The sequence below is a fragment of the Budorcas taxicolor genome, chromosome 11 (assembly GCF_023091745.1).
Source record: "Budorcas taxicolor isolate Tak-1 chromosome 11, Takin1.1, whole genome shotgun sequence".
NCBI classification, from domain to species: domain Eukaryota; kingdom Metazoa; phylum Chordata; class Mammalia; order Artiodactyla; family Bovidae; genus Budorcas; species Budorcas taxicolor.
Window position 1 is genome coordinate 132,587,762 of NC_068920.1, and position 26,922 is coordinate 132,614,683.

The following is a 26,922-nucleotide window of genomic DNA, read 5'->3' on the forward strand; positions in this document are numbered from 1 at the left end:
CAGTCCTGTCTGACTCTGCGATCCCATAGACTGTAGCCTGCCAGGCTTCTCTGTCCATGAAATTTTCCAGGCAAGAAAACTGGACTGGGTTGCCATTTCCTTCTCCAGGGGATCTTCTGGATCCAGGGATAGAACCCACAGTCTCTTAGGGTCTCCTGCATTGGCAGGCGGGTTCTTTACCACTTTAACAACAAAAGTTAAACAACTTAAACAACAGTTCTTTGGAGAATATGAATGTGATCCAGATATTTAGATGAAATGAAATTTGCTGAAATGAAAAGGTGGTTACTGACTTTTTAAAAAGAGATTACAAAAGAGTTGCAGTATGATGTCATATCTATATATTAATATAGAGAGGGAAAGAAATATACTTAATCCCTGATAGTAAGAATATGGTGTTTTTATGTCTTTATCTTGGCTTCCCTGGTGGCTCAGTGGTAAAGAATTTGCCTGCCAATGCAGCAGCCACAGTAGATGTGAGTTTGATCCCTGGGTTGGGAAGATACCCTGGAGAAGGAAATGGAAACCCACTCCAGTATTCTTGTTGGGATAATTCCATGGACAGAGGAGCTTGGTGAGCTATAGATGGTAAGGTTGAAAAGAGTTAGACACGACTGAGCACATATGTTTCTATCTTACTTTCACTTGAGGTATTTTCCAATTTTGTATAATGCACATGTACTGTTTCTGTAATTACAAGTTGAGATTTATTCTCCAGATAGCCCTGTGCACACGCAAAGTGACACACTGACTTAAGTACTGGGTTGGCAAAAAAAAGTTCATTTGGGTTTTTCTGTAAGATGTCATGGAAAAACCCGAACGGTCTTTTTGACCAACCTAATACTTATGTTGGCATTATTTGCAACAGCAAGGGTTTAGAAGTCAACAAAATGCACAGCAGTGTGGGCCTGGTTAAGTAAATTCTAGCATATCTATGCAGTGTTATACAAGACAGCTTAAGAAATAACGTGAACGTTCTCTATGAACTGGTATGGAAACATCTTGAAGATACAGAACAATGTGTACAGGATGCTATTAGTTGTATAAAAGCAGATGGGCATGAGACTTTGTGTTTGCTTGTATGTGCATAAGGAAATTTTGGAAAAAGCAAAAGAAACGAATCCAGAGGTGGGACAGAGGACCCAGACAAAAGACGGATGGGAGACAGACTTTTTTGCTGTAAACTCTTTTCTTTTTGCTGTAAACTGCCTGTGGGGTCAAGAGGACAGAACTGGTTGAATGTATCCTGTTTTCAAAAGAAAAAAAGAAAAACCTATTTTAATAAGAATTAGTTATGCGTGCATGCTAAGTCGCTTCCGGCGTACGTGACTCTTGTGACCGCATGGACTGTAGCCTACCAGGCTCCTCTGTCCATGGGGATACTCTAGGCAAGAATACTGGAGTGGGTTGCCATGCCCTCTTCCAGGGGATCTTTCAGACCCCAGGATCGAACCCATGTCTCTTACCTCCTGCTTTGACAGGCGGGTTCTTTACCACTAGCACCACCTGGGAAGCCCTAAGAATTAGTTATACTTAACAATTTCTACTCCTACAAAAGAGTACATACCCATCCCTCTTTTCAGTAGAGAAAGGCTCAGAAGAAAGACACTCTGCATGCGAGCTTACCGGTTGATCTTCCTCTTCTGCTGGGACTTAATCACTGTGCTTTCTTCATCTCTCTTCTTCAGCACCTGGAAGTTGTACTCTAACTTTTCTTGGTTTAGCTGATAAGTTGCTTTCATTTGCTGAAGCTGTTGCTCAAGAATCTAAAGTTTTAAAAAATAATTCTAATTGGTCCTGGTACAATTTATTACACCCGAGGGTCCCTAGTCATTTGTTCTGAAGTCATATTGGAGGAACCTTAGGAACAAGTGTCTCTACCTGAATTCTTAGAAAATTTATCATTAGAGGCAAATTAAAGGTCTGGACAATGGCTCAGATGGTAAAGAATCTGCCTGCAATGCAGGAGATCTGGGTTCGATCCCTGGGTTGAGAAGATTCCCTGAAGGAGAGCATGGCAACCCACTCCAGTATTCTCGCCTAGAGAATCCCCATGCACAGAGGAGCCTGGTAGGCTACAGTCCATAGGGTTGTCAAAGGACAAGACTGATCGACTAAGCATACAATGGCACATAATATTTTTATAATTTAGCATATGTGAAATATTTGTTAATCATATACCATGATGTTTTATTATTTCCTTATAGTATATACATTTATGTTGATTTGATAATCTTCAATATCATAAAATAATGGTGGAAAGTACTGCATGTAAAATATTGGGAGTATTTTACTTTCTTACAGTAGATTCTCAGAAGTCAGGTTCAAAGGTTCTCAGTAAAACTGATTCCCACAATTTATGGTTCACACTCCACTGACTGTGGGCAAGTACCCACCTCCCCACCTGTCAGTGCTCAACACCATGCAGGGCAGGCCTGGCCCTTGGGGCAGGAGGCCTGGGACGGAGCAGAGAGCTGCCTGGAGCCGCACCTCACTCTTGCTGAACATGCTTAAAGTTTCATTTAGAAATTTCTGACTTGACAGTATCCCAACAGGCCTAGAGAAGGCACAGCTTCATTTCAAGTGCAATTACCCAGGGTGGTTCCAGCCTGAGCCACTGCTCTGGGCCCTGCAACCTTCTAGGGGTGGCTGTGTGCTATGTCCACTGGGGGAAAAGATTCTCAGCAATTCTTCCAGCAAAGTCATGATGATTTATGCCACTGTGCTCCAATCATAACCATCTCTGCTGCTTCAAATGGGACCAGCCCTGGATACAGGGGAGGCCACTGTTCAGCGTGGGTGGCACAGAAGTCCAATAGAAAAGTTTTTTGTTGGATGGTGACAATCTGAGAGAGTGTGAACACTCACAGAAAAGGAGGGTCTCCAGAGCTGCTCTGGATTTTGGACGATCATGAGCAAACTCCAGGCTTTGCTGGGATCGAGGCATTGGCGAGCCCCATGACCCTGAGCATCTGGGTGTCTGCTCTAACCGTGTCCATGGACCTCCTTTGCAATGAGCCCCTGTCACTAAGACAGCATTTGCCAAACTTATTGGGCCATAGAACAATTTTTATATTTATAACACAGGAAGAGCACGTAAGTTATAAATGTGAGCCCTACTATATGAATTCTCCGGTGAATTTTATTCTGAAAGGCAGATTATTACATAATAATCATTATGTAAATAGACTCTATTTTTCTTACATAATACATCTTCAAAGGAAAAAAATACCACTGGCACCATTTTTTTGTTGTTGGTTTTGTGAAACCATCATCAATATTTCATCTAGTTGAATACAGTTTACAAAACTCTGAATAGAAGTAATTAGGCCATGTCTTTTTCTTTGGGACCTAAAAGAATTTATTAGCACCACACACTAACCAACTGAGCTAACCAGCCAGTGGATGTGATCTAAAAACAGATCTTAAATCTAAGTCAGTTTTATAGGCAAAAATACATGTAATAATAATAATCATCTGTCACTGGATTGTTTTAATTTACAGTCTTTTGCCTGTGCACGCACTGTTGAAAATTTATTAGCCAATTTTATTTCCTCTTGTTGAAAATATCTACTCCTGCTTTTTGTTAATATTCTTAGGGAACTGGGGCTTTCCTGGTGGCTCAGATAGTAAAGAATCTGCCTGTAATATGGGAGACCCAGGTTGGATCCCTAGGTCAGGGAAGATACCCTGGAGAAGGGGATGGCTACCCACTCCAATATTCTTGCCTGGAGAAACGTCTGTGCTTATTCAATTATCCAAAGATATTTTTGCAAAGCTGTATTCTGTGTTCCTATAGACTAATGGCAAAACATCATGTTTAATTTGGAAAAATCATTTATAAAGATTATAATTTAACCTGTCACCAAAATCCTTCAGTGTTCCAGGGACTGTGGGTGTGGATCACCCGCCTCTTCTCCTCTTTCTCCTGGGGCAGTAGGAGGAGCAAGGGAGCTCCTTTCTGAAGCCAACTCCTGCCCCAGGCTGACACTGGTAGCCAACATCGCCCCAGCAGAACAGAAATTTAGTACAGCCTTTCCCTTTGGCCTTCTCAGCTGATTCTAAAGATACCACTGGGCCTCTTTATCACTGATCTCAACCTGTGGGGGTGGAGGGGGGCCCCAGGGATTCCGTTAAGAACTACAGACTCCACATTCCAAACTCTTGCTTACCCTTTTCTTCCTGTCACTCACTCTTTAAAAAAAAAAAAAAGGACTTTGTGGCCATTAGCAACGAATATGAGCTTATCTTTTTGTAGAATTCTTACGTCATTTATGTTTGTTTTTGACCTTGCTGGGCCTTTGCCGCTGCGTGGGCTTTTCTCTAGTTCCGGAGAGTGGGGGCTGCTCTCTGAGTGCCGTGGGCTTCTCCTGTTGTGGAGCAAGGGCTCTAGGGCACTCGGGCACCAGCAGTTCTGGCTCTCGGGCTCGAGAGCACAGGCTCAATCATTGTGGCACACGGCTTAGTTGCTCCTTGGCATGTGTGGGATCTTCCCGGACCAGGGACTGAACTCGTGTCTCCTGCAGTGGCGTTCTTATCCACTGAGCCACCAGGAAAGCCCTCATTCACTCTCTTAAACTACTTAGACTATTCACAATCTTGCTTTCTAACTCAAACGATTGTTAACTCCTAGAGGACAGAAACTATATCTTATTTGTTTTTATGCTTTGTACCAGGTAAGTTCACAATACTTGGTAAGTAAATACCTTGTATTTAATTTTTGTGATTAATATTCTGGCAGTAAAGTTGTACTAAACCATTCTCCAATTTTAAATGAGCACGTAAGACCTAAAAATAAAAGTTGCTTCCTACATCAAGAACTAAGTGTTCCTAGCTCTTTTATTTTGGAGTGGTGGGTATCGGTGGTTAAATTGTTGAGTATATAACGTTTATAGGTTTCTCTTTGTTCATTGTTAATATGACCTTTCTAGTAGTAAGAACTGAAAAGTATACCTTCTTATTTTTACTTCTTGTACCTATCAAACCAAACCTATAGGTACTGGATCTTCAATATTTTGGGGGTTTGCAAAAAAAAAAATTAGTTTCATATTTTAGAAATGATACAGTGCAAAGAATTAGTGTTAGGAAGTGAACTGCATGCCATATCTTTCTGACAAAAATTGATGCTATCTGACTTTACTATCATGACTACAGCTCCAAGGCACTATGATAAAGTTCAATCTACTAAAATATTTCACATATTGCAATATGGGTAATCCATGATTCAATTACCTTTTCTCAGTTCAAGGGTAAAATGTGATACAGTATAGTCATTCTGCCTGCCTCTTGAGAAATCTATATGCAGGTCAGGAAGGAACAGTTAGAACTGGACATGGAACAACAGACTGGTTCCAAATAGGAAAAGGAGTGCGTCAAGGCTGTATATTGTCACCCTGCTTACTTAACTTCTATGCAGAGTACATCATGAGAAACACTAGACTGGAAGAAACTCAAGCTGGAATCAAGATTGCCGGGAGAAATATCAATAACCTCAGATATGCAGATGACACCACCCTTATGGCATAAAGGGAAGAGGAACTAAAAAGCCTCTTGATGAAAGTGAAAGAGGAGAGTGAAAAAGTTGGCCTAAAGCTCAACATTCAGAAAACGGAGATCATGGCATCCGGTCCCATCACTTCATGGGAAATAGATGGGAAACAGTGGAAACAGTGTCAGACTTTATTTTGGGGGGCTCCAAAATCACTGCAGATGGTGACTGCAGCCATGAAATTAAAAGACACTCCTTGGAAGAAAAGTTATGACCAACCTAGATAGCATATTCAAAAGCAGAGACATTACTTTGCCAACTAAGGTCCATCTAGTCAAGGCTATGGTTTTTCCAGTGTTTATATGGATGTGAGAGTTGGACTGTGAAGAAGGCTGAGTGCCAAAGAATTGATGCTATTGAACTGTGGTGTTGGAGAAGACTCTTGAAGGTCCCTTGGACTGCAAGGAGATCCAACCAGTCCATTCTGAAGGAGATCAGCCCTGGGATTTCTTTGGAAGGAATGATGCTAAAGCTGAAACTCCAGTACTTTGGCCACCTCATGAGAAGAGCTGACTCATTGGAAAAGACTCTGATGCTGGGAGAGATTGGGGGCAGGAGGAGAAGGGGACGACAGAGGATGAGGTGGCTGGATGGCATCACTGACTCGATGGACATGAATCTGAGTGAACTCCGGGAGTTGGTGATGGACAGGGAGGCCTGGCATGCTGCGATTCATGGGGTCGCAAAGAGTCGGACATGACTGAGCGACTGAACTGAACTGAACTGAACTGATAGTCATTCTGACACAGGGAAGAACTGTTACACTGATGAACTGCACGCAGGTTCCCACTCTGAGAGTCTCCATCTGTCTGCCTACCAAATACCCACACCTCACCACTAGTCCATCCAGACAGCGTGAGCCAGGAAAGCCAGGTCTCCTGGGCTACCTGCCTCTCTGCCCCTCACCTCCCTAGTCTTATCTCTTAACCTCTATAATCTCCTCATGTCCCATGTCCTTCTTGGCTTCATTCATGTCCTTCAATAACTTCTTGACTTCATTTAAGCATTTGAACATTGGATTAAGAACATGAGGTTCCAAGCCTACAACTCAACAGCAATAAGTTACTCAGTTAGGAAATGGGGAAAGAACCTGAACAGACATATCTCCAAAGAAGACATGAAGATGACTAATGGGTACATGAAAAGATGCTCAACATCACTAATCATCAGGGAATGGCAAATCCGAACCACAATGAGATATCACTTCACACCTATTAGGATGGCTGTTATCAAAAAACAAAGGACAGCAAGCATTGGCAAGGATCTGGAGAAAGGAGAATCCTTCAACAGTTAGCAGAAATGCAAACTGGTACAGCCACTATGGAAACAATATGGCAGTTTCTCAAAAAATTAAAAATAGGGTTACTATTTGATCAGGTAATATTAATATGTAACCTGAAAATTTGAAATCTGGAACTCAAAGAAGTATCTGCACTCCCAAGTTCATTGCAGCATTATTCACTTCAGTCAAGATACAGAAACAATCTAAATATCTGATGATGGACTAATGGATTTTTAAAAGGTTCCCTGGTAGCTCAGACAGTAAAGAATTCACCTGCAATGTAGGAGACTGAGGTTTGAAGCTGAGCTGGGAAGATTTCCCCAGAGAAGGGAATGGCTACCCACTCCAGTATTCTTGCCTGGAGAATCTCCATGGACAGAGGAGCCTGGCAGGCTACAGTCCATGGGGTCGCAAAGAGTTGGACACGACTGAGCAATTAACACTCTATACATACAATGGCATATTATTCAGCCTTTAGAAAAAGGAAATCCTGTCATTTGCAACAGAAATGAACATGCAGGGCATTATGCTAAGTGAAATAAGCCAGATACAGAAAGACAAATACTGCATGATCTCACTTACATGTGAGATCTAAAATAATGAAAAAGAAGCAGAGAAGAAAATTTGCAATGAGGGGCTGTCAAGAGCTGGAGGCGGAGAAGGCAATGGCACCCTACTCCAGTACTCTTGCCTAGAAAATCCCATGAATGGAGGAGCCTGGTAGGCTAAGATTCAGACACAACTGAGTGACTTCACTTTCACTTTTCACTTTCATGCATTGGAGAAGGAAATGGCAACCCACTCCAGTGTTCTTGCCTAGAGAATCCCAGGGACGGGGGAGCCTGGTGGGCTGCCGTCTATGGGGCCGCACAGAGTCGGACACAACTGAAGCGACTTAGCAGTAGCAGTAGCAAGGGCTGGAGGAGGAGAAGATGAGGAGGTACTAGTCAAAGTGTTACAAAGTTTCATCTGTGCAAGATGAATAAGTCCTGGAAATATAATGTACAATCTAGAGCTCATGATTAACAATACTGTACTTAAACTCAAAAATTTGCTAAGAGGGTAGATCTTCTATTAAAGGTCTTCACCACAAAAAAGAAAAGCAAAACAACAACAAAAAAGAATGTGAGGTTCCATTATTTCACTCTTCGAGACCAGTATGTATTGCTATCATGCAAATGATCATAGAACCAAGATAACTTCAGAAAACTTAACTATAGCTATTTTCATTAAACAGTAATGTGTACAGCCCACAGAAGCCATGCCGCTTTCTTACAAAAGTCTACTGTTCCTTGTCAGTAACTCTCAGCTCCCTGACATTAATATTAAGAAAGGCTCAAGAAAATTCTCAAGACTAGAAACATATTTGTAGTCTAATAGGATTTTTTTTTAATTCCTGGGGCCATGGCAGTAAAAGTGCTGAGTCCACTGGACCACCAGGAAATTCCCTAATAGGGTTTTTAAATTTAAGCTCATTATACAAGAGGAGTTAAGAACTGAAATTCTACCAAAGGCTATGTGGAAAAACTTTAACATGTTTTCCTAGATGAAGACTGAAATGAACAGAACATGCTTGAATGTTAAGATGCAACTATGTTACATCTAAACATAATTAGGGATAATTTTTTTTTAACCGATGTTGAAACACAGAATCCTATGTTTGTACAGAACTTTAGGAACCAGAAAATCTAACCCCCTTCCCACTGCAGGAATCCTTCTACACTGAAGACAGACACAGTCATTCAGCCTCTGAATACTTTATGACATAAAAGCACTCTTGTTCTGTGGGATGACCCTTTTCTGTGTTAGACAGTTCCAACTATGAGGCAGTTCTTTCTGATGGTGAGTCGGAATCTGCCTTACTGCTATGTTCAACCAGCATCAGGAGGCTGTTTGGAATACTGGGAAAGACAGAAGTTACCAAGGCACACAGAAGGTGAAGGTGAAGGTGAAGTCGCTCAGTCGTGTCCGACTCTTTGCGACCCCGTGGACTGTAACCTACTAGACTTCTCCGTCCGTGGGATTCTCCAGGCAAGAATACCGGAGTGGATTGCCATTTCCTTCTCCAGGGGATCTTCCCGACCCAGGGATCGAACCCAGGTCTCCCACATTGGAGGCAGGCGCTTTAACCTCTGAGCCACCAGGGAAGGTACACAGAACTGTGTTTGAATCCAGGGCTTACCATTTACCAGATAAACAGCCTTGTCTCTGAGCCTCAATTTCATGGCATATAAAATGACACTAGTGATTTCTCCCCTTCGAGTTACTATAAGGATTAGGGAAACTGTGTTAAGTGCCTGGAGTATGGTAGGCACCCATCGCATGGTGGCCACCCTACCATTACCTGGCCCTAGAGACATTTTCCCTCCACCCGGCAAAAATGCGCAGTTCTCTCAATGATCCCTCACATGCCATGGTTTCCAGACCCCTTCAGCATCTTGGCAGTTTTCCACTGGTTTTTTACAGAAAGAATTCCTCCAGGTTTCTTGTAAATAAGCTCCTTCAGATACGATCACTGAGAGCAGATAATGAGTAAGTATTGGTTGGGTGGACTAGCTCTAGAATATTGTGTTTGCTAAGGATGAGACGTTCACAGGTGTTCCGTCTGCCGAGCCGCCCAGACTCCCTGGCGGAGAAACAAGTCACACCTGCACGTCCTGCTCCAGCTTGATCTTGATCGTGTTGTACTCTTCGCAGTCCCAGACCCTCTGCTTGTTGAGCTGTTTCTCATAGTCCTCCACTTTCTTGATGCGGTTCATCAGATATTCCAGCTAAAGGCACAGGGAGTTAAGGGGAAGGACAGGCCCCATCCCTGTTCTAACTCTGAAGGGAGTCTCTCTGCCCTCAAAACCCCTGTGCCCCAAGGCTTTGAACTCAAAGGCCATGGATTGCATTGCTTAACAGGGTCCTGACTCTATAGACTCTAAGAGGAGTGCAGACCCTCCCGTCAGACATTTGTATTTCTAAGGGAAAAAAAAAAATGGATTTTGGTCATATTATTTCTTTGTTCTTTATGTCTCTGAAATAAATTGATAATCTCACATCCTTTAGAATGTGTCTTAAAACAGTTTCTTGGGCCACAAATACCCATGGCTGGGGGAGATACCCAGGAAACAAAGAGAGTGGCAGGACCAGTGAAACCACAGAGGGCTATACACGTGGTACCAACCACCACCACCACAAGAGGGGGCCGTCCACAGGCCCTACTGCTGACATGGCAGTCGCAGTCAGGATGTGGGGTTACAGCAGTCTTCCCCAAGGTACAAAAAGCTAGCAAATTCAGCCTCAGCAGGAGTTATCCCAGACTCTACAAATCACAACTGACACCTCCGCCTCCCCCACCGGCCACTCTCTGACCTCTTTGGCGTTGTGAGCCTGTAAGGCCCGCTCCCATTTCTTCTTATTGCTGGTCAGCAGTTCCTGTCTCTCCACCTCAAATGCTTTCTGCGACCAGAAGGAAAAAGGGCTCTTGTGTCTGCTTTAATCAGGCAGGTCCCACAGCATCAAAGAGCGCTCAGACAGCAGCAGCAGCATTGCATCTCCACCCACACAAAGTCGAACCCAACTGCAGATTTGTCAGGTTTCATGCACCCAAAGCACCATGGAAGGAGCTGCATGGGGAGTGTTACAAAGCCTACCGCTTCACAAGGATTGTGAGAGGAAGTGTGCCAGCCATCCTATGTCCAGTGGGGGACGGCCAGGGCCTAGAAGTCACAGGGCCAACCCTGGCATGTATCCACTGGGACTTGAGTGGCAGTATTGCAGTGGCTGGGGTTTCCATGAAGCAAAGGCAGCATGGAGCTCACAGAACAGGGGGTGGGGGTGGGGGGTGGATGGGAATGCAGAGATAAGTCTGTGCTAATCCAAAGAGAGAGGCCCCCACCTCTTGGTTCTCTTCCATATTTGGAAAGGCCTGTCTGGATGTCAGTCCTTAACATTTCAGGCCAGTCCAGAGTACAGGCTCCTGGATTTTGTTTGGCATGCCCCTTTCCCCTCCCCACATTCCTGACTGTCATAAATACGTCAGATAAGTGGCTCAAAAATGCCTGATGTTCTGGAACACTGATCTCCCTCCTCTACTCCTCTTATTTTACCCTGTTTTATCTTCTTTCCAAGTGCTTATCACCACCTGTCAAATTACATACATAGTAATCTATCTGTCTATTGGGTAGCTGCCTCTGCTAGAATACAGGTCCCATCCAGGACTTTGTCCCTGTTTGTTGCCCCAGCCCCTGGCACAGTGCTTGCCATTTAGTAGACACTTGCATATTTGTTGGAGGAGCGAACATATGAACAAGCAAATGAATGAAACCCTAGAGCAGAGACCTCAATGAGAGTGGTGAGATGGAGCAATTACAGCAATCTAGGGCCCTCCCTGGGTGGTTAGGACAAGCCAGCCTCCCCCCCAGGGGCCTCCTCTCAGGGCCTCCTGCCAGGGGCCTCCTCCCAGGACAGGGGGGCAGCTCTCTCACACACCATTACCTCGATATTTTGGAGCTCCTGGCGAAACGTTTTCATCACATTCTTCACCTGCTCTTCCATCCTCTCCAGGAGCAGGCAGATGTCATCTGACTGTTTCTTCAAATCCTTCACGTACTGGTCATCTTTCATTTTTAACTCCTAGAGAAGAGCATATCAAAGGTTCGTCACCAACTGAGACAGAAGCCAGAGGCTGCCAGCCCCCCACCCCCAGACCACCCTCGGACCCCTCCCATCAGCTCATGCACTAAAAAATAAAGCTGCACAAAGGCAACGTGCTGGATAGGCTTCTTCCTCGCCTATCCAGGGAGAAGCACGGGTGTTTGGAGCCCATGGGCTCAGCTCAGGGCAAAGCCTCAATGAGAAAACCAGGGCCAAACCCCAAGAGGATTACTTGCTGCAAATCTCCCTGCAGGCTCCCAGAAAACCCAGGTGGCTCCTGCCAAGCAACGAATGTCCATATTCCAACATGGGCACACATCTACTGCAGACTGTTCCATTCCTTAACTAAGCACAGAAAGCCTGAAACGGCATTTACTACAACAGGACATCTTTCTCTTAGGCAGCCAATGATTCTAAAATGACTGCAGAACTTTTTCTTCTGGTTAAAAGGGACTGAGGGACTTCCCTGGTGGTCCAATGGCCAAGAATTCACCTTACAAGGCAGGAGACACTGGTTCGATTCCACACGCTACCAAGCAACTAAGCTTGCACACCACAACTAAAGAGCCTGTGTGCCCTAACTGACACAGCCAAACAATAAATATATACTTTTTTAAAACAATAATCTTTAAAAAAAAAAAAAAGTGTATAGCTTGAAACAACAAGGTCCTACTGTAGAGCATAGGAACTATATTAAATATCCTGTGATAAACTGTAATGGAAAAGAATACGAAAAAGAATGTATATCTATGTATAACTGAGTCACTTTGCTGTAGAGCCATAATTAACACAACATAGTAATTCAACCATACTTTGATTAAAAATATTTTTAAGTGTATTGCCCAAGCTGTACTACATTCTTGGTAATGAAGTAAGGCCTCTGCCTTTCTCCATTCAGGAAAAGCACGCATTCTCCCAGCTCCATTCCCTGTGGTGGACCCAGGGCCAGGCTCTTGCCTGCTGTAACTCGCTGATCAGCTTGTTCTTATCTTCGATCAGCCCCGCGCAGTGCACCTGCTGGGCATTGAGCATTTCCCACAGCTCCTGAGGGATTCTCCGCTGCTTGCCCTCCTCCCACTTGATGGTGATCTCATCAAATTTGTCCTGGCTGGTCTTGACCTCGTTCTCCAGCTTTTCAAGTCTGCAAATATATAAACAAACCAGTTCTGGAGGCTGCCTTTCAAGAGCACAGGCTGGTTCTCTAGGATCTGCAAAACAGGCCATGGTACCAAGCCCTGTCTGCCTCCAGGTAGAATCACTGCAAACCAAACCAGACTCTAAGAAAGTTTCTTTTAGTTTAAAGCTTGACTGACTGTAGATAACAGGCCAAATAAACAAAGTGACCCAGGACAAAAATGGATCAGCATTAAAGCTGTACAAACACTGTCAGGAGCCATCACGGGAGATCCCACCCATGACAAGGTCATGCAGGACTCGAGGGACTCCCTGGGCCATCCCACCCATGACAAGGTCATGCAGAAGAAACCTGATAGCAAGGCTTCAGGATTCGAGGGACCCCCTGGGCCTGCTCGAGCATCTACCCCAAAACCAGAATCTGTCTGTCTGACTATTTTATGTCTTTCACCAACTCTTCTGACATTAACAGGGGGCTGTCCCCGACCACCTTTCTCTGGAAAGAGTTAACTTAAGACTCTAGCTAATAAGTCTCCTGGACAAGATAAGAGTGTTTCAATTCAAACCCCCTGTTAGCATTCTAGCTTACTCGGCAGGTTTATCCAGACTCTTGCAACATTGTTGAGCCAATGCTTGCTGCCAAGTTCTCACATCCCTTATCCATTGTGTTCCTGGGAGTGCATATAGTCAGGATGTAGAAAAACAAGCAGCAGCTTTAGCATTAACAACATTAGACTTTGAGTTAATAAGTTCTTTCTTTGCTGTAACCTGCTAAATCTTTGCCCCATAAAAATGTAACTCTGTACTTTAAGGGTGACGCAGGCTAAGAAATTAAGAAAAAACACTTTAAGAGAAAATTATTGTTCTGGCTGACCAACCTTTATCAAAAAGGGGTCATAAAATATCAACAGGCCTCCGGGCCAGAAGATAATGTACAAAAAATAAGACTCTTGCAGAAAAGAACCTGGTATCGATAAAAGTTAATACTGATGGAATGTTGAGTTGACTCTGCATTTTTCACTTTGCTCAATGTACAACTCAGGGTATAAAACCCTCTCTGAAAATAAAGTAACAAGCCTCGCTCAAAGAAGCTTGGTCACCCCATGTCTGTCTTTTTCCTTTCTTTTTCTCTCTTACTCTCTCTTTCAGGCTGATCCCTTGGAGCATAGAGGCTCTCTGTGTTCACTTATCTGCCTGGGTTTCTAAGACCTGAACGGGAAGACGTTCTGCATCTTCACTCCCTCGGGAGACCAGGAGGGCCCCTGTGGCCTCCATGAACAGAGCAAGCTCCTTGTCTCGGGGCTTTATTGGCTTTCTGTGTAAACCAAGGAATATCAGCCTCTTTCTCGCCTCTATTTTCTTATCTACAACATTCTTTCTTTATCTCTCTCTAAATCATTCACCGACACCGTTTCTGCTTCGGGTTCGCCTGGATCCTGCGAGGGCTGAACCCTGGCAAAACACACACACAGTTCGAGAGTCAACTGGTCATATCCTCTGAGTAAGACGGTGACCCAGTAGTTAAGCACTTGATCACAAGTCCCATAGCTTGTGTGCAAATCCTGATTTTGCTACTGGCTCTCAACTTTAGGCAAATTGCTTAACCTCTGCAGGCTCCATTTTTCTTAGCTGTAGAATAGAGAGGGCAGAAGTATCTACCTTCTTGTGACTGTTGCCAGGATTAAATACGATGATTCCCAGGACAGTAGTCACTTAACAAATGGCACTCCTATTATTATCTTTTACTATTGACATGACTTCAACTGTCTGGCCATTCCCCTCCCAAATTATCAATAAATGACTAGTGGAACATACAAAAAGGAAAATACCACCATTAACAATGAAAAATAGGAGTGGTCTCCCAGAATTTCAAAAATGCCGAAGAAACCATGTAATGAGCACACCAAGGAAGGGACTGAGTAGAAGGAGGCATCAGGGCTGAGATGTGAGGCCCCTTCGGAGAACAGGGGCCAGGACACATGCCTGTAACACTCTCCCAACTTCGGTAACCGCTTCTTCTGTGAGATTGTCTCCAAACAAGAATGCAAACTCCCTTAATGAAAAGAATTACAACCTAACTATCTCAAGATCCCCTCTCTCCTTCCCACCTTCCAAGCTAGGGCACAGAGGACATCTTATCATTCTATTAACTTATTTTTTTTTTCCAGAACATGAGTAACAGCTGTTGGGTTACATTTCCAAAACCCACATTTATCTTGTAACCGCTATCCACGACCTTCCATTTCTCCTCAGGGGCTGCGAGAAGCCCGACTCCTCAAAGGGGCCCTCAGGGCCTTTCCACAGTCACCCTGCTGGAGATCAGCCAGTTCAGTCCCCAGGCCATGACAGGCAGTGGGAAATTCAAGAATAAATTATATCAGGCTTCCCTGGTGGCTCAGGGAAGTGGTAAAGAATCTGCCTTTCAACACAGGGGACACAGGTTTGACCTCTGGTCTGAGAAGATCCCACATGATGTGGGACAACTAAGCCCGTGAGTCGCAACTACTGAAGCATGTGTGCCTAGAGCCTGCGCTCCACAACAAGAGAAACCACTGCAAGGAAAAGGCAGTGCACCGCAATGAAGAGCAGCCCCTGCTCACCACAACTAGACAGAGCCCTCTTGTAGCAACAAAGACCCAACACAACCAAAAATAAATAAATGAATAAACAAATCTGGAAAAAAAAAAAATGATATCTTAGTGACAGTGGTAAAGTTGCTAATGGGGAGAACTACTCCAATACTTTGGCCACCTGATGCAAAGAGCTGACTCATTGGAAAAGACTCTGATGCTGGGAAAGATTGAAGGCAGGAGGAGAAAGGGACAACAGAGGATGAGATGGTTGGATGGCATCACCAACTCAATGGAGATGAGTTTGGGTAAACTCCCGGAGTTGGTGATGGACAGGGAGGCCTGGCGTGCTGCAGTCCATGGGGCCGCAAAGAGTCGGACACGACTGAGTGACTGAACTGAACTGAACTGAACTTCTGTAGAACCAATGAAAATATTGTTGTTAAAATCACACTGTGTATGTACCTACTGAAAGAAGCAAGATGGCCCTGTGGGCTGCTTTTGTAATTGGACTATAGGTAAGGAATTCACTGAAGAACAAGCCAAAGAAGAGTTTACTTGAGGACCTCTGATCCTGATGTTATCAGTCCTCTGTGTGCAAACCAAGTAAGCTGAATCTTGCTAAGCAGCTTACTCCTGTCTCCCTGTCAAGGAAGCTAAACCCTGGGAAGGTGGGTGTGCCAACCACCCACCTGCTGAAGCCTGGAGCTGAGGGTTGGCCACAGAAGAGTTTCCATCATTCCCCGACCCTCTATACTTCCAGTAGTGGACTCCTTAACATGCTGCTTAACATTCTTTAACATGCTGCTACATTTGTACACAGCCTTCATGGGTCTGGTTTTTATGATTAAATGTCCTACTCTTTCTGGCCCCATGGACTGTAGTCTACCAGGCTCCTCTGTCCATGGGATTTTCCAGGCAAGAATACTGGAGTGGGTTGCCATTTCCTTCTCCAGGGAATCTTCCCGACCCAGGGATTGAACCCAGGTCTCCTGCATTGCAGGCAGATGCTTTACCCTCTAAGCCACCAGGGAAGTCCTAATTTAAACCCAGAACAGCTTAATCTACCTTCTCAACCGCATCCTTTTCTTCCACCACCCCTATACATCCCTCACTTTCACGCCATTCCCAAGCATCATACAATCTCACGCCTCTGTACAAGTTGTTCCTAATACGCTCACTCCTTGGTTCTGCCAACTCCTATTCATCCCTTATGGCCCACCTCAAATATCACTTTGCCTGGAAAGTTTTCTCTAATCTCTCCAGGGGAAATTAAAGGTCACCTCATACATGTTTCCATAACTCTTATACATAACTATGTCATGAAATGTACTGTGTGCGCTTAGTCGTGTCTGATTCTTTGTGACCCCAAGGATTGTAGCCTGCTTGGCTCCTCCGCCCATGGGATTCTCCAGGCAAGAATACTGGAGTGGGGTGTCAGATCCTACTCCAGGGGATCTTCCTGACCCAGGGATCAAACCCATGTCTCTCATGTCTCCTGTATTGGGAGGTGGATTCTTTACCACTGCACCACATGGGAAGCCCATACATACCTTCGTAACGTGTGCTAGTGACTCAGTCATGTCTGACTCTTTGTGATCTCATGAACTGTAGCCCACCAGGCTCCTCTGTCCATGGAATTCTCCAGGCAAGAATACTGGAGTGGGTAACCATTCCCTTTATTTTAACACAAATCATGGTGGGGTGGAGGCTGCACATCCATCTCAACCAGACTATGAACATCAAGAGCAGAGGCCATGTCCACTCCTCTTTGTATCCACCGGGCTTGGAACACATTAGAAAGGTAACACTTGAGGAAGGAAGAGGGAAGCAATGAGGGAGGGGGAGAGGGAGGGAGGAGCTGAGGGAAGGAGGACTCAAAAGGGGCAAGAAGGGGATCCTTCTAGACCAGGTTTGATTAAGAACGGGGAGAATTTGGGGAGCCAGAGAAGAGACACTTCACATCCCCCAGGATGCAGAGCCCAGGAGGTTCCTCACCTCTGACGCTTGATCTCCTCTTCCTCGACTCGCCTGTGGATCTCTCTGATATCTGCAGCTACCTGGATATTTGTCACCAACTCAGTGCCACAGAGCAGCAGTTTAGCCAGTTTCTGAAACCAAATAAGAATTTAGAAACACTTGCACAACTGTCTGTAGCTGTGTGATCCACCAAGCAGGAATTAAAAGCTGCCTGATAACTTTCACTAAGCGCAGGCGGCTGCGGGCCGGCTCACTAAGCGCAGGTGGCTGCGGGCCAGCTCACTAAGTGCGGCAAAGAGGAGCTACCCCACGTACGAGGTCAGGGGCAGCGGCCTAGAGAGACAGGCTGAGACGGCGCAGGAACGGCCGAGAGGAGACACCCCATGTCCGAGGTCAGGGCGGTGGCCAGGAGGAGCTACCCCGCATCCGAGGCCAGTGGCGGCCGGGAGGAGACACCCCACGTCTGAGATCAGGGGCGGCCAGGAGAAGCCACCTCGCACCCGAGGCCAGGGGCAGTGACCTTGAGGAGCCACCCCGAGCCCGAGGCCAGGGGCGGCAGCTGGGAGGAGCCACCCGCGCCCGAGGCCGTCCGGGAGGAGCAACCCGAGGAGCGGTGGCTGCGCAGGCACAGGAGGGCCTAGAGGAGCTATCCCACGTTGAAGGTCAGGAACGGCGGAGGTAAGGAGATACCCCTCAGTCCACGGTAAGGAACAGCGGCTGTGCTTTGCTGGAGAAGCAGTGAAGAGATACCCCACGCCAAAGTAATAGAAACCCAAGTAAGATGGTAAGTGTTGCAAGAGGGCATCAGAGGGCAGACACACTGAAACCATACTCACAGAAAACTAGTCAATCTAATCACACTAGGACCACAGCCTTGTCTAACTCAATGAAAACTAAGCCATGCTTGCGGGGCAACCCAAGAGGGGTGGGTCATGGTGGAGAGGCCTGACAGAATGTGGTCCACTGGAGAAGGGAATGGCAAGCCACTTCAGTATTCTTGCCTTGAGAACCCCATGAACAGTAGGAAAAGGCAAAATGATAGGATACCAAAAGAGGAACTCCCCAGGTCATTAGGTGCCCAATATGCTACTGGAGATCAGTGGAGAAATAATTCCAGGAAGAATGAAGGGATGGAGCCAAAGCAAAAACAATACCCAGTTGTGGATGTGACTGGTGATAGAAGCAAGATCTGATGCTGTAAAAGCAATATTGCATAGGAACCTGGAATGTCAGGTCCATGAATCAAGGCAAATTGGAAGTGGTCAAACGAGATGGCAAGGGTGAATGTCGACATTCTAGGAATCAGTGAACTAAAATGGACTGGAATGGGTGAATTTAACTCAGATGACCATTACATCTACCACTGCGGGCAGGAATCCCTCAGAAGAAATGGAGTAGCTATCATGGTCAACAAAACAGTCTGAAATGCAGTACTTGGATGCAATCTCAAAAACGACAGAATGATCTCTGCTCGTCTCCAAGGCAAACCATTCAATATCACAGTTATCCAAGTCTATGCCCCAACCAGTAACGCTGAAGAAACTGAAGTTGAACGGTTTTATGAAGACCTACAAGATCTTTTAGAACTAACACCCAAAAAAGATGTCCTTTTCATTATAGGGGACTGGAATGCAAAAGTGTTATGCTCCGAGCCTGTATCTCCGAACCGACCGAGAGAGCAAGTCCACCACAGTAATGCAAAAACAAGAAGGGAGTTTATCTCTAGCGTGCTAGGGCTCAAGTCTCATCCCACACAAGGGAATCCGACAAGAGCCCCGAACAAAGGAGTATGGCAGCTTATATACAGGCAGTTCTTTGTCTCAGTTACAGGAATAGCTGGCATTACATGATTGGCCAGGCAGGATGAGCGCATATCCTGTCTCTTTTTGGTAAACATGACTCAGGTCCTAGAGACCGTCGTTTGGTCCTTAACATTCCCCCCTGTCCTTAGATCATATAGAGGAATCTTCCTCTTGGTCCTGAGACACAGTTTGATATTGTTATTGAAGCACAAACAGCTGTACTGTATTTATGCGTTCCTTTACAAAGGCTATAAGTCTATTGATAACACATGGGCCAAAGGTAAGCATCAGTAGAAGTATTAGCAGGGGACCTAGCGAGGTGGAGATTAGGGTGGTCAACCAAGGGGATTGTTGAAACCAAGACTCAAACCATCCTTGTTGAGCCTCACGTTTTCGTTTACGTTGGGCTAGTCCTTTTTTACTTTGGCCATAGATTTTTTTTAACTATTTTTGTGTGATCAGCATAAAAACAACACTCTTTTTTTAGGGCAGCACAGAGTCTTTTTTGTATCTCCCCACAGATCTTTTAGTTATGCCTGGGCGCACCTGGACATGCCCAGAATGCATGATTTGAGAGCTTGTCCCTCTTCCAGGGTACATTTACCACTGGCTTAAAGTCAAAGTATAAGTCTGGCCACCAAGTATTTGGTGGATGTATTGCGGTGGTGGAGTTAAGCATCTCACGTGTTAGTCTATTTTGCAGCTTCCAGGTGATTTTGACGGGTTGATGCGGGTTCACACTGGCAGCTCCGGAGCAGAGTAACTGGGTCATCTACAAGGCGGCCCAGCCGAGCTGTCCTGGTCCTGTTGGCGCCTTTGAAGCTTTAGCCTCAAGGGGTTGGACGGGTGCAGAGATGCTTTCCATTTTTTTTTAGCGTCTTCTTGCTCTGCTGAAGCAGCTGGGCGTACGTGGTTGCAATGCACCCAAGGCCCGATACCGTCAACCTGGCCTTACCTCGGTGAAATCTATTTCCCAGTGTTGCCCTGGTCCTTTTCCCCGATACCTCAGTCCTGCATGTTGTCCTTTTCCTGGCCTCATCTGTTGACACGCCTTACAAGCATGCACTATGTTCTTTACAGTTGTCTGGTGCCGGGGAAATCGCAGGTGCGCAGTTTGAAAGAGCATCAGAGTCTTCTTTCTTCTCAGATGAGTAGACAAGTGCAAATGTTTACATAGTTGCCGTCCAAACTGAGCAGGGAGTATCAAGTAGCAGTCTGAGTCTCGGTACCATCCATCTTTATCTTTTTGAAGGTTGGTGTTCTTTTGGATCCAAGCAAAGTCTGTGGATGAATACTTAGGGGTTGGGGGCAGAGTTCCCATACCTGGAGGTGGAAGTCCGATCGCCAACACAGGGGTGATGAAATTTTTATCAGCTACTTTTCGAGCTGCCAGGTCTGCGGCACGATTTCCTCGTGCCGTGGGGCTGTCACCCTTCTGATGTCCAGGTACGTGTACTATTGACACAGCCCGAGGCATCTGTACAGCCTCTAAAAGTCTACGGATTTCAGGCAAGTTTTTAATTTTTTTCCTTTAGCTGTTAAAAACCCCCGTTTTTGATATATTGGGCCCTGGATGTGTACCGTGCCAAAAGCATAGCGACTGTCAGTGAAAATAGTTATTTTTTTTTCTTTGGCTCTCTCTAATGCTTGAATCAGGGCAATTAACTCTGCCTTTTGTGCTGAGGTATCCGGGGGAAGGGCCTCTGCCCATATCGTCTGTCCAGAGTCATCTACTACTGTGGCTCCCACCCGTCTCTGTCCATCTTTTATATAACTGCTGCCATCTGTGAACCATTTTAGCTCACTGTTATCTAGTGGAGTATCGGTTAAGTCTTTTCGCATTGCTGTTACCCCGGCCAGTATTTCATCACAATTATGGAGGGGGCTATTTTTTTCCGGATTGGGCAAAAGAGTGGCCGGATTTAGAGTGCAGGGCGTTTGGAAATGAATCTGTGGGGTGTCAAGTAGCAAGTCCTGGTAGTGCGTCAAGCAGGCATTAGAAATCCATTTACCTGGGGGTTGCTTTAAAACTCTCTCTATGGCATGAGGAGTGTAGATCAAGAGTCTCTGTCCATAAGTCAGTTAATCAGCATCGTGGACTAAGAGCGCAGTGGCCGCAATGATACGGAGGCAAGGTGGCCATCCGGCTGCCACTGGGTCCAGTCTCTTGGAAAGGTAAGCTACAGGTCGCTTCCATGGTCCCCATCTCTGTGTTAGTACCCCTTTTTTATCCCCCGCTTTTCATCTACAAATAATTGGAAAGGCTTAGATGGATCAGGGAGGGCAAGGGCAGGAGCTTCTACCAAGGCTCGCCTGAGCTCTTGGAAGGCCTCTTTCATTGGCTCAGTCCATTTTCAGTCCTTGTTTTCTTTGGTCCCTTTATATAGGGGCCTGGCCTTTTCTGCAAACCCCAAGATCCATAACCGGCAATATCCCACAGTTTCCAGAAATTTTTTCACTTGTCTAGGGTTAGCCGGCTCAGGGATCTGGAGGATGGTTTTTTTTATAGCCTGTGTTAGCCACCTCTGGCCCTGTTTTATCTTATAACCGAGGTATGTAACCTCTTGTTTGGCAATCTGGGCCTTTTTGGCACTGGCCCTGTAACCTAAAGTCCCCAAGGTTTGGAGAAGGTCACCTGTTGCCTCTTGGCACTCTTTTTTTGTAGCCGCTGCCAGCATAAGGTCATCAACATATTGTAATAAAACAACGGTAGGGTGTTCAACCCGATACTCACAGAGGTCTTCATCTAGGGCCTCGTTAAATAACGTGGGCGAGTTTTTGAAACCCTGTGGTAAGCGAATCCATGTCAGCTGCACAGGGGTCTGACCACCGTCTTCCTGCCATTCGAAGGCAAAGATCTCTTGGCTTGCGGGGGCAAGAGGCAAACTGAAAAAGGCATCTTTTAAATCTAAAACAGTGTACCAAATGTAGTTTGGAGGCAAGTTGCTTAGCAATGTATAAGGGTTAGGAACCATAGGATGAATATCATTCACCGGTTTGTTGACTTCTCGTAGATCTTGAACCGGTCTAAAATCAGTTCCCCCAGGCTTTTTTACAGGCAACAGGGGAGTGTTCCATGGGGACCGGCACCTTTTCAGGACCCCAGCGTCTATGAGGCGTTGTATATGAGGAGTAATTCCTTGTCGAGCCTCTTGACTCATGGGATACTGTCGTACCCTCACTGGGGAAGCACTGGCTTTTAGTTCCACAATGATAGGGGGCCTCTGTTTGGCCAGTCCCATTTCTGCTGTTTCAGCCCAGGCCTGAGGGTATCTTTGAACCCATGGTTGTACTTCGGGGCTTATTGTCACTGGGGCCTCTGGCAAGTAGAGTCTGTACTTATCTTTTAATGCCAGACACAGGACCTAAAGAGGATGCCCGGTCCCATCTAAAACCGACACTTGTCCGTGGTCGAAATGAATTTGGGCATTTACTTTAGACAGTAAATCTCTTTCCAACAAGGGTGCTGGACACTCAGGTATCACCAGAAAAGAATGGGTTACCTGGTGGGCCCCCAAGCTCACATGCCGTTTTGTAGTCCATCCATATCGTTTAGTCCCAGTTGCTCCTTGCACCCAGCTACTTTTTTTAGACATGGGTCCATCTTTTTGGTTTAAGACTGAGTATTGGGCTCCCGTGTCCACCATGAAGCCAACCGGTTTCCCCTCCACATTTATAGTTACCCAGGACTCGGGGAGGGGCTTCGAGCCCTGACCCCCCCTAGTTGCTATCCTCACCCGCGTAGAGGATATGACTGTCTGGAGAGGGAGTCTCGTTCTTGGGGTTCTTGGGCCCCTCTTTTAGATTTTTCTTGGGGCATTTATCTTTCCAATGTCCAAACTCTTTACAAAACGCACACTGGTTTTTTTTTAAGCTTACGCCTTGTCATTTTTTTTTTTCAGTTTTTGAGTCCAATTTTTTTTCCTTTTTGGAACCTGTTTTTGTTTTTAACCCCAGCAAAAAATATCTGGGCCAACTCTTTTTGATATTTACGGTTTTCTTTAGCTCTAAATTTATTTTATTTATTTATTTTTTTTTTGCCTTTTCCTGAGTTCCCTAGGCTGGGCCCCTTTTTCTGGGAGGAGCTGAAGGCTTGGTGTTTTTTTTTGGCTTTTCCCGATGAAACCTGTGGAACCTGCGGAAGCAAGGGCAGGGAAGAGGGAAGGGAAGTGAGGGGCTGAAAAACAAAAGGTTTTAGCCAGGCCAGGGGGTTTTCCACCAGGTCCTGTCAGACCAAAATGTATGGAGTTTGGTCTGGCTGGGTGTCCTGAAGGGTAGGGGGTGAGCACCTTCTCTCTGACCGCTTGAATAGTAGGCAGGCTGAAGGTGCCTTCTTGTGGCCAGTTGACATCAAAAGCAGGCCACTCGGCAGAACAAAAAGTTACTAACTTGCTTTTTTTCACCAGCAATGATAGATTCTGTGCTCTAGACTTGAAATCAGAGAAATGGTTAATCATAAGAGATAAAGGAGTAGAAGTTGTTTGTCCCATGATCACAGAAAAGTACACTGGGAGCCAACAGAGCACACAAAGAGCAACGCCGACACCACAAATAGACAAACAGATAACAAACGCAAGGTGGCCACCGACCATGCACTCAATCTTACCTACAGGATGTTCACAGAGCCAGCCGCCTCCCCAGCACGAAACTAGGCCCCAGCCTTACGCTGACTTAATCCAGTAACCAGAGCCAGCTGCCTCCCCAGCACGAAACCAGGCCCTGGCCTTACGCTGACTTGCCTCTGCACTTTACAGCCAGATGCCTCCCCAGTACGATACCAGGCCTCGGACTTAATCTGGGCTTCTGCAATGTTAGCACCGGTGCTCAGAGCTCTTATCTCCTAACGAGGTTACTCCCTTCTACCAGGGAGTTGTCCTCCCTGGCGGGACGGAGATCCCGGACGAGCCCCCAGATGTTATGCTCCGAGCCCGTATCTCCGAACCGACCGAGAGAGCAAGTCCACCACAGTAATGCAAAAACAAGAAGGGAGTTTATCTCTAGCGCGCTAGGGCTCAAGTCTCATCCCACACAAGGGAATCCGACAAGAGCCCCGAACAAAGGAGTATGGCGGCTCATATACAGCCAGTTCTTTGTCTCAGTTACAGGAATAGCTGGCATTACATGATTGGCCAGGCAGGATGAGCGCATATCCTGTCTCTTTTTGGTAAACATGACTCAGGTCCTAGAGACCGTCATTTGGTCCCTAACAAAAAGTAGGAAGTCAAGAAACACCTGGAGTAACAGGCAAATTTGGCCTTGGAATGCGGAATGAAGCAGGGCAAAGACTAAAAGAGTTTTGCCAAGAAAATGCACTGGTCATAGCAAACACCCTCTTCCAACAACACAAGAGAAGACTCTACACATGGACATCACCAGATGGTCAACACCGAAATCAGATTGATTATATTCTTTGCAGCCAAAGATGGAGAAGCTCTATACAGTCAACAAAAACAAGACCGGGAGCTGACTGTGGCTCAGATCATGAACTCCTTATTGCCAAATTCAGACTTAAATTGAAGAAAGTAGGGAAAACTGCTAGACCATTCAGGTATGACCTAAATAAAATCCCTTATGATTATACAGTGGAAGTGAGAAGTAGATTTAAGGGTCTAGATCTGATAGATAGAGTGCCTGATGAACTATGGAATGAGGTTCGTGACATTGTACAGGAAACAGGGATCAAGACCATCCCCATGGAAAAGAAATGCAAAAAAGCAAAATGGCTGTCTGGGGAGGCCTTACAAATAGCTGTGAAAAGAAGAGAGGCAAAAAGCAAAGGAGAAAAGGAAAGATATAAGCATCTGAATGCAGAGTGCCAAAGAATAGCAAGAAGAGACAAGAAAGCCTTCTTCAGCAATCAATGCAAAGAAATAGAGGAAAACAACAGAATGGGAAAGACTAGAGATCTCTTCAAGAAAATTAGAGATACCAAGGGAACATTTCATGCAAAGATGGGCTCGATAAAGGACAGAAATTGTCTGGACCTAACAGAAGCAGAAGATATTAAGAAGAGGTGGCAAGAATACATGGAAGAACTGTACAAAAAAGATCTTCACGACCCAGATAATCATGATGATGTGATCACTAATCTAGAGCCAGACATCTCGGAATGTGAAGTCAAGTGGGCCTTAGAAAGCATCACTACAAACAAAGCTAGTGGAGGTGATGGAATTCCAGTTGAGCTGTTTCAAATCCTGAAAGATGATGCTGTAAAAGTGCTGCACTCAATATGCCAGCAAGTTTGGAAAACTCAGCAGTGGCCACAGGACTGGAAAAGGTCAGTTTTCATTCCTATTCCAAAGAAAGGCAATGCTAAAGAATGCTCAAACTACCACACAATTTCACTCATCTCACAAGCTAGTAAAGTAATGCTCAAAATTCTCAAGCCAGACTTCAGCAATACGTGAACCATGAACTTCCAGATGTTCAAGCTGGTTTTAGAAAAGGCAGAGGAACCAGAGATCAAATTGCCAACATCCGCTGGATCATGGAAAAAGCAAGAGAGTTCCAGAAAGACATCTATTTCTGCTTTATTGACTATGCCAAAGCCTTTGACTGTGTGGATCACAATAAACTGTGGAAAATTCTGAAAGAGATGGGAATACCAGACCACCTGACATGCCTCTTGAGAAATCTGTATGCAGGTCAGGAAGCAACAGTTAGAACTGGACATGGAACAAGAGACTGGTTCCAAATAGGAAAAGGAGTACGTCAAGGCTGTATATTGTCACCCTGCTTATTTAACTTCTATGCAGAGTACATCATGAGAAACGCTGGATTGGAAGAAGCACAAGCTGGAATCAAGGTTGCCGGGAGAAATATCAACAACCTCAGATATGCTGATGACACCACCCTTATGACAGAAAGTGAAGAAGAGTTAAAAAGCCTCTTGATGAAAGTGAAAGAGGAGAGTGAAAAAGTTGGCTTAAAGCTCAACATTCAGAAAACGAAGATCATGGCATCCGTTCCCATCACTTCATGGGAAATAGATGGGGAAACAGTGGAAACAGTGTCAGACTTTTTTTGGGGGGGCTCCAAAATCACTGCAGATGGTGACTGCAGCCATGAAATTAAAAGATGCTTACTCCTTGGAAGAAAAGTTATGACCAACCTAGATAATATATGCAAAAGCAGAGACATTACTTTGCTGACTAAGGTCTGCCTAGTCAAGGCTATGGTTTTTCCTGTGGTCATGTATGGAAGTGAGAGTTGCACTATGAAGAAGGCTGAGTGCCGAAGAATTGATGCGTTTGAACTGTGGTGTTGGAGAAGACTCTTGAAGGTCCCTTGGACTGCAAGGAGATCCAACCAGTCCATTCTGAAGGAGATCAGCCCTGGGATTTCTTTGGAAGGAATGATGCTAAAGCTGAAGCTCCAGTACTATGGACACCTCATGAGAAGAGTTGACTCATTGGAAAAGACTCTGATGCTGGGAAAGATTGGGGGCAGGAGGAGAAGGGGACGACCCAGGATGAGATGGCTGGATGGCATCACGGACTCGATGGACGTGAGTCTGAGTGAATTCCAGGAGATGGTGATGGACAGGGAGGCCTGGCGTGCTGCGATTCATGGGGTCGCAAAGAGTCGGACACAACTGAGCGACTGAACTGAACTGAACTGAACTGATGACTTTTAAGAGTAGAAGCTACTTAGCAACTCGTTTCCAACAGGACACTCATGATGCGATGTTACAGCTTATGATCTACAAGCATTCTGCACTTCTGGATGTATTTTAATTTAGTCTCGCTAGAGAAGAGAGCAGCCCACCAGTACGAGGGCATGCACTCTGGGCACATCTTGGCACTTTCTCCAATAGGCCTCTGAGTGATTGACACTGCCAGGGTCCTTTCTAAGAATCTCAGTTGGGGAGGTGAGACATATAATAATAATAGTTGTCCTGCAATGTCCATTTCCCCCCTCTCCTTTTAATAGCAGAATACCCATTTTAGCTGGGCATTTGACCTC

At 45.5% G+C, this 26,922-nt stretch overlaps 1 protein-coding gene across 1 annotated transcript in view; it reads right to left on the bottom strand.

The window, feature by feature from the left end:
* DRC1 (dynein regulatory complex subunit 1) overlaps window positions 1–26,922 on the bottom strand; it is a 46,243-nt gene that overhangs the window by 12,125 nt on the left and 7,196 nt on the right. The window contains exons 3-8 of the mRNA XM_052649506.1: window positions 17,174–17,286; window positions 12,429–12,612; window positions 11,313–11,450; window positions 10,188–10,274; window positions 9,479–9,601; window positions 1,627–1,766 (exon numbers count right to left, since the gene is read on the bottom strand). Coding sequence (XP_052505466.1) covers window positions 1,627–1,766; window positions 9,479–9,601; window positions 10,188–10,274; window positions 11,313–11,450; window positions 12,429–12,612; window positions 17,174–17,286 — 785 coding nt within the window. The remainder of the gene's footprint in view (window positions 1–1,626; window positions 1,767–9,478; window positions 9,602–10,187; window positions 10,275–11,312; window positions 11,451–12,428; window positions 12,613–17,173; window positions 17,287–26,922) is intronic.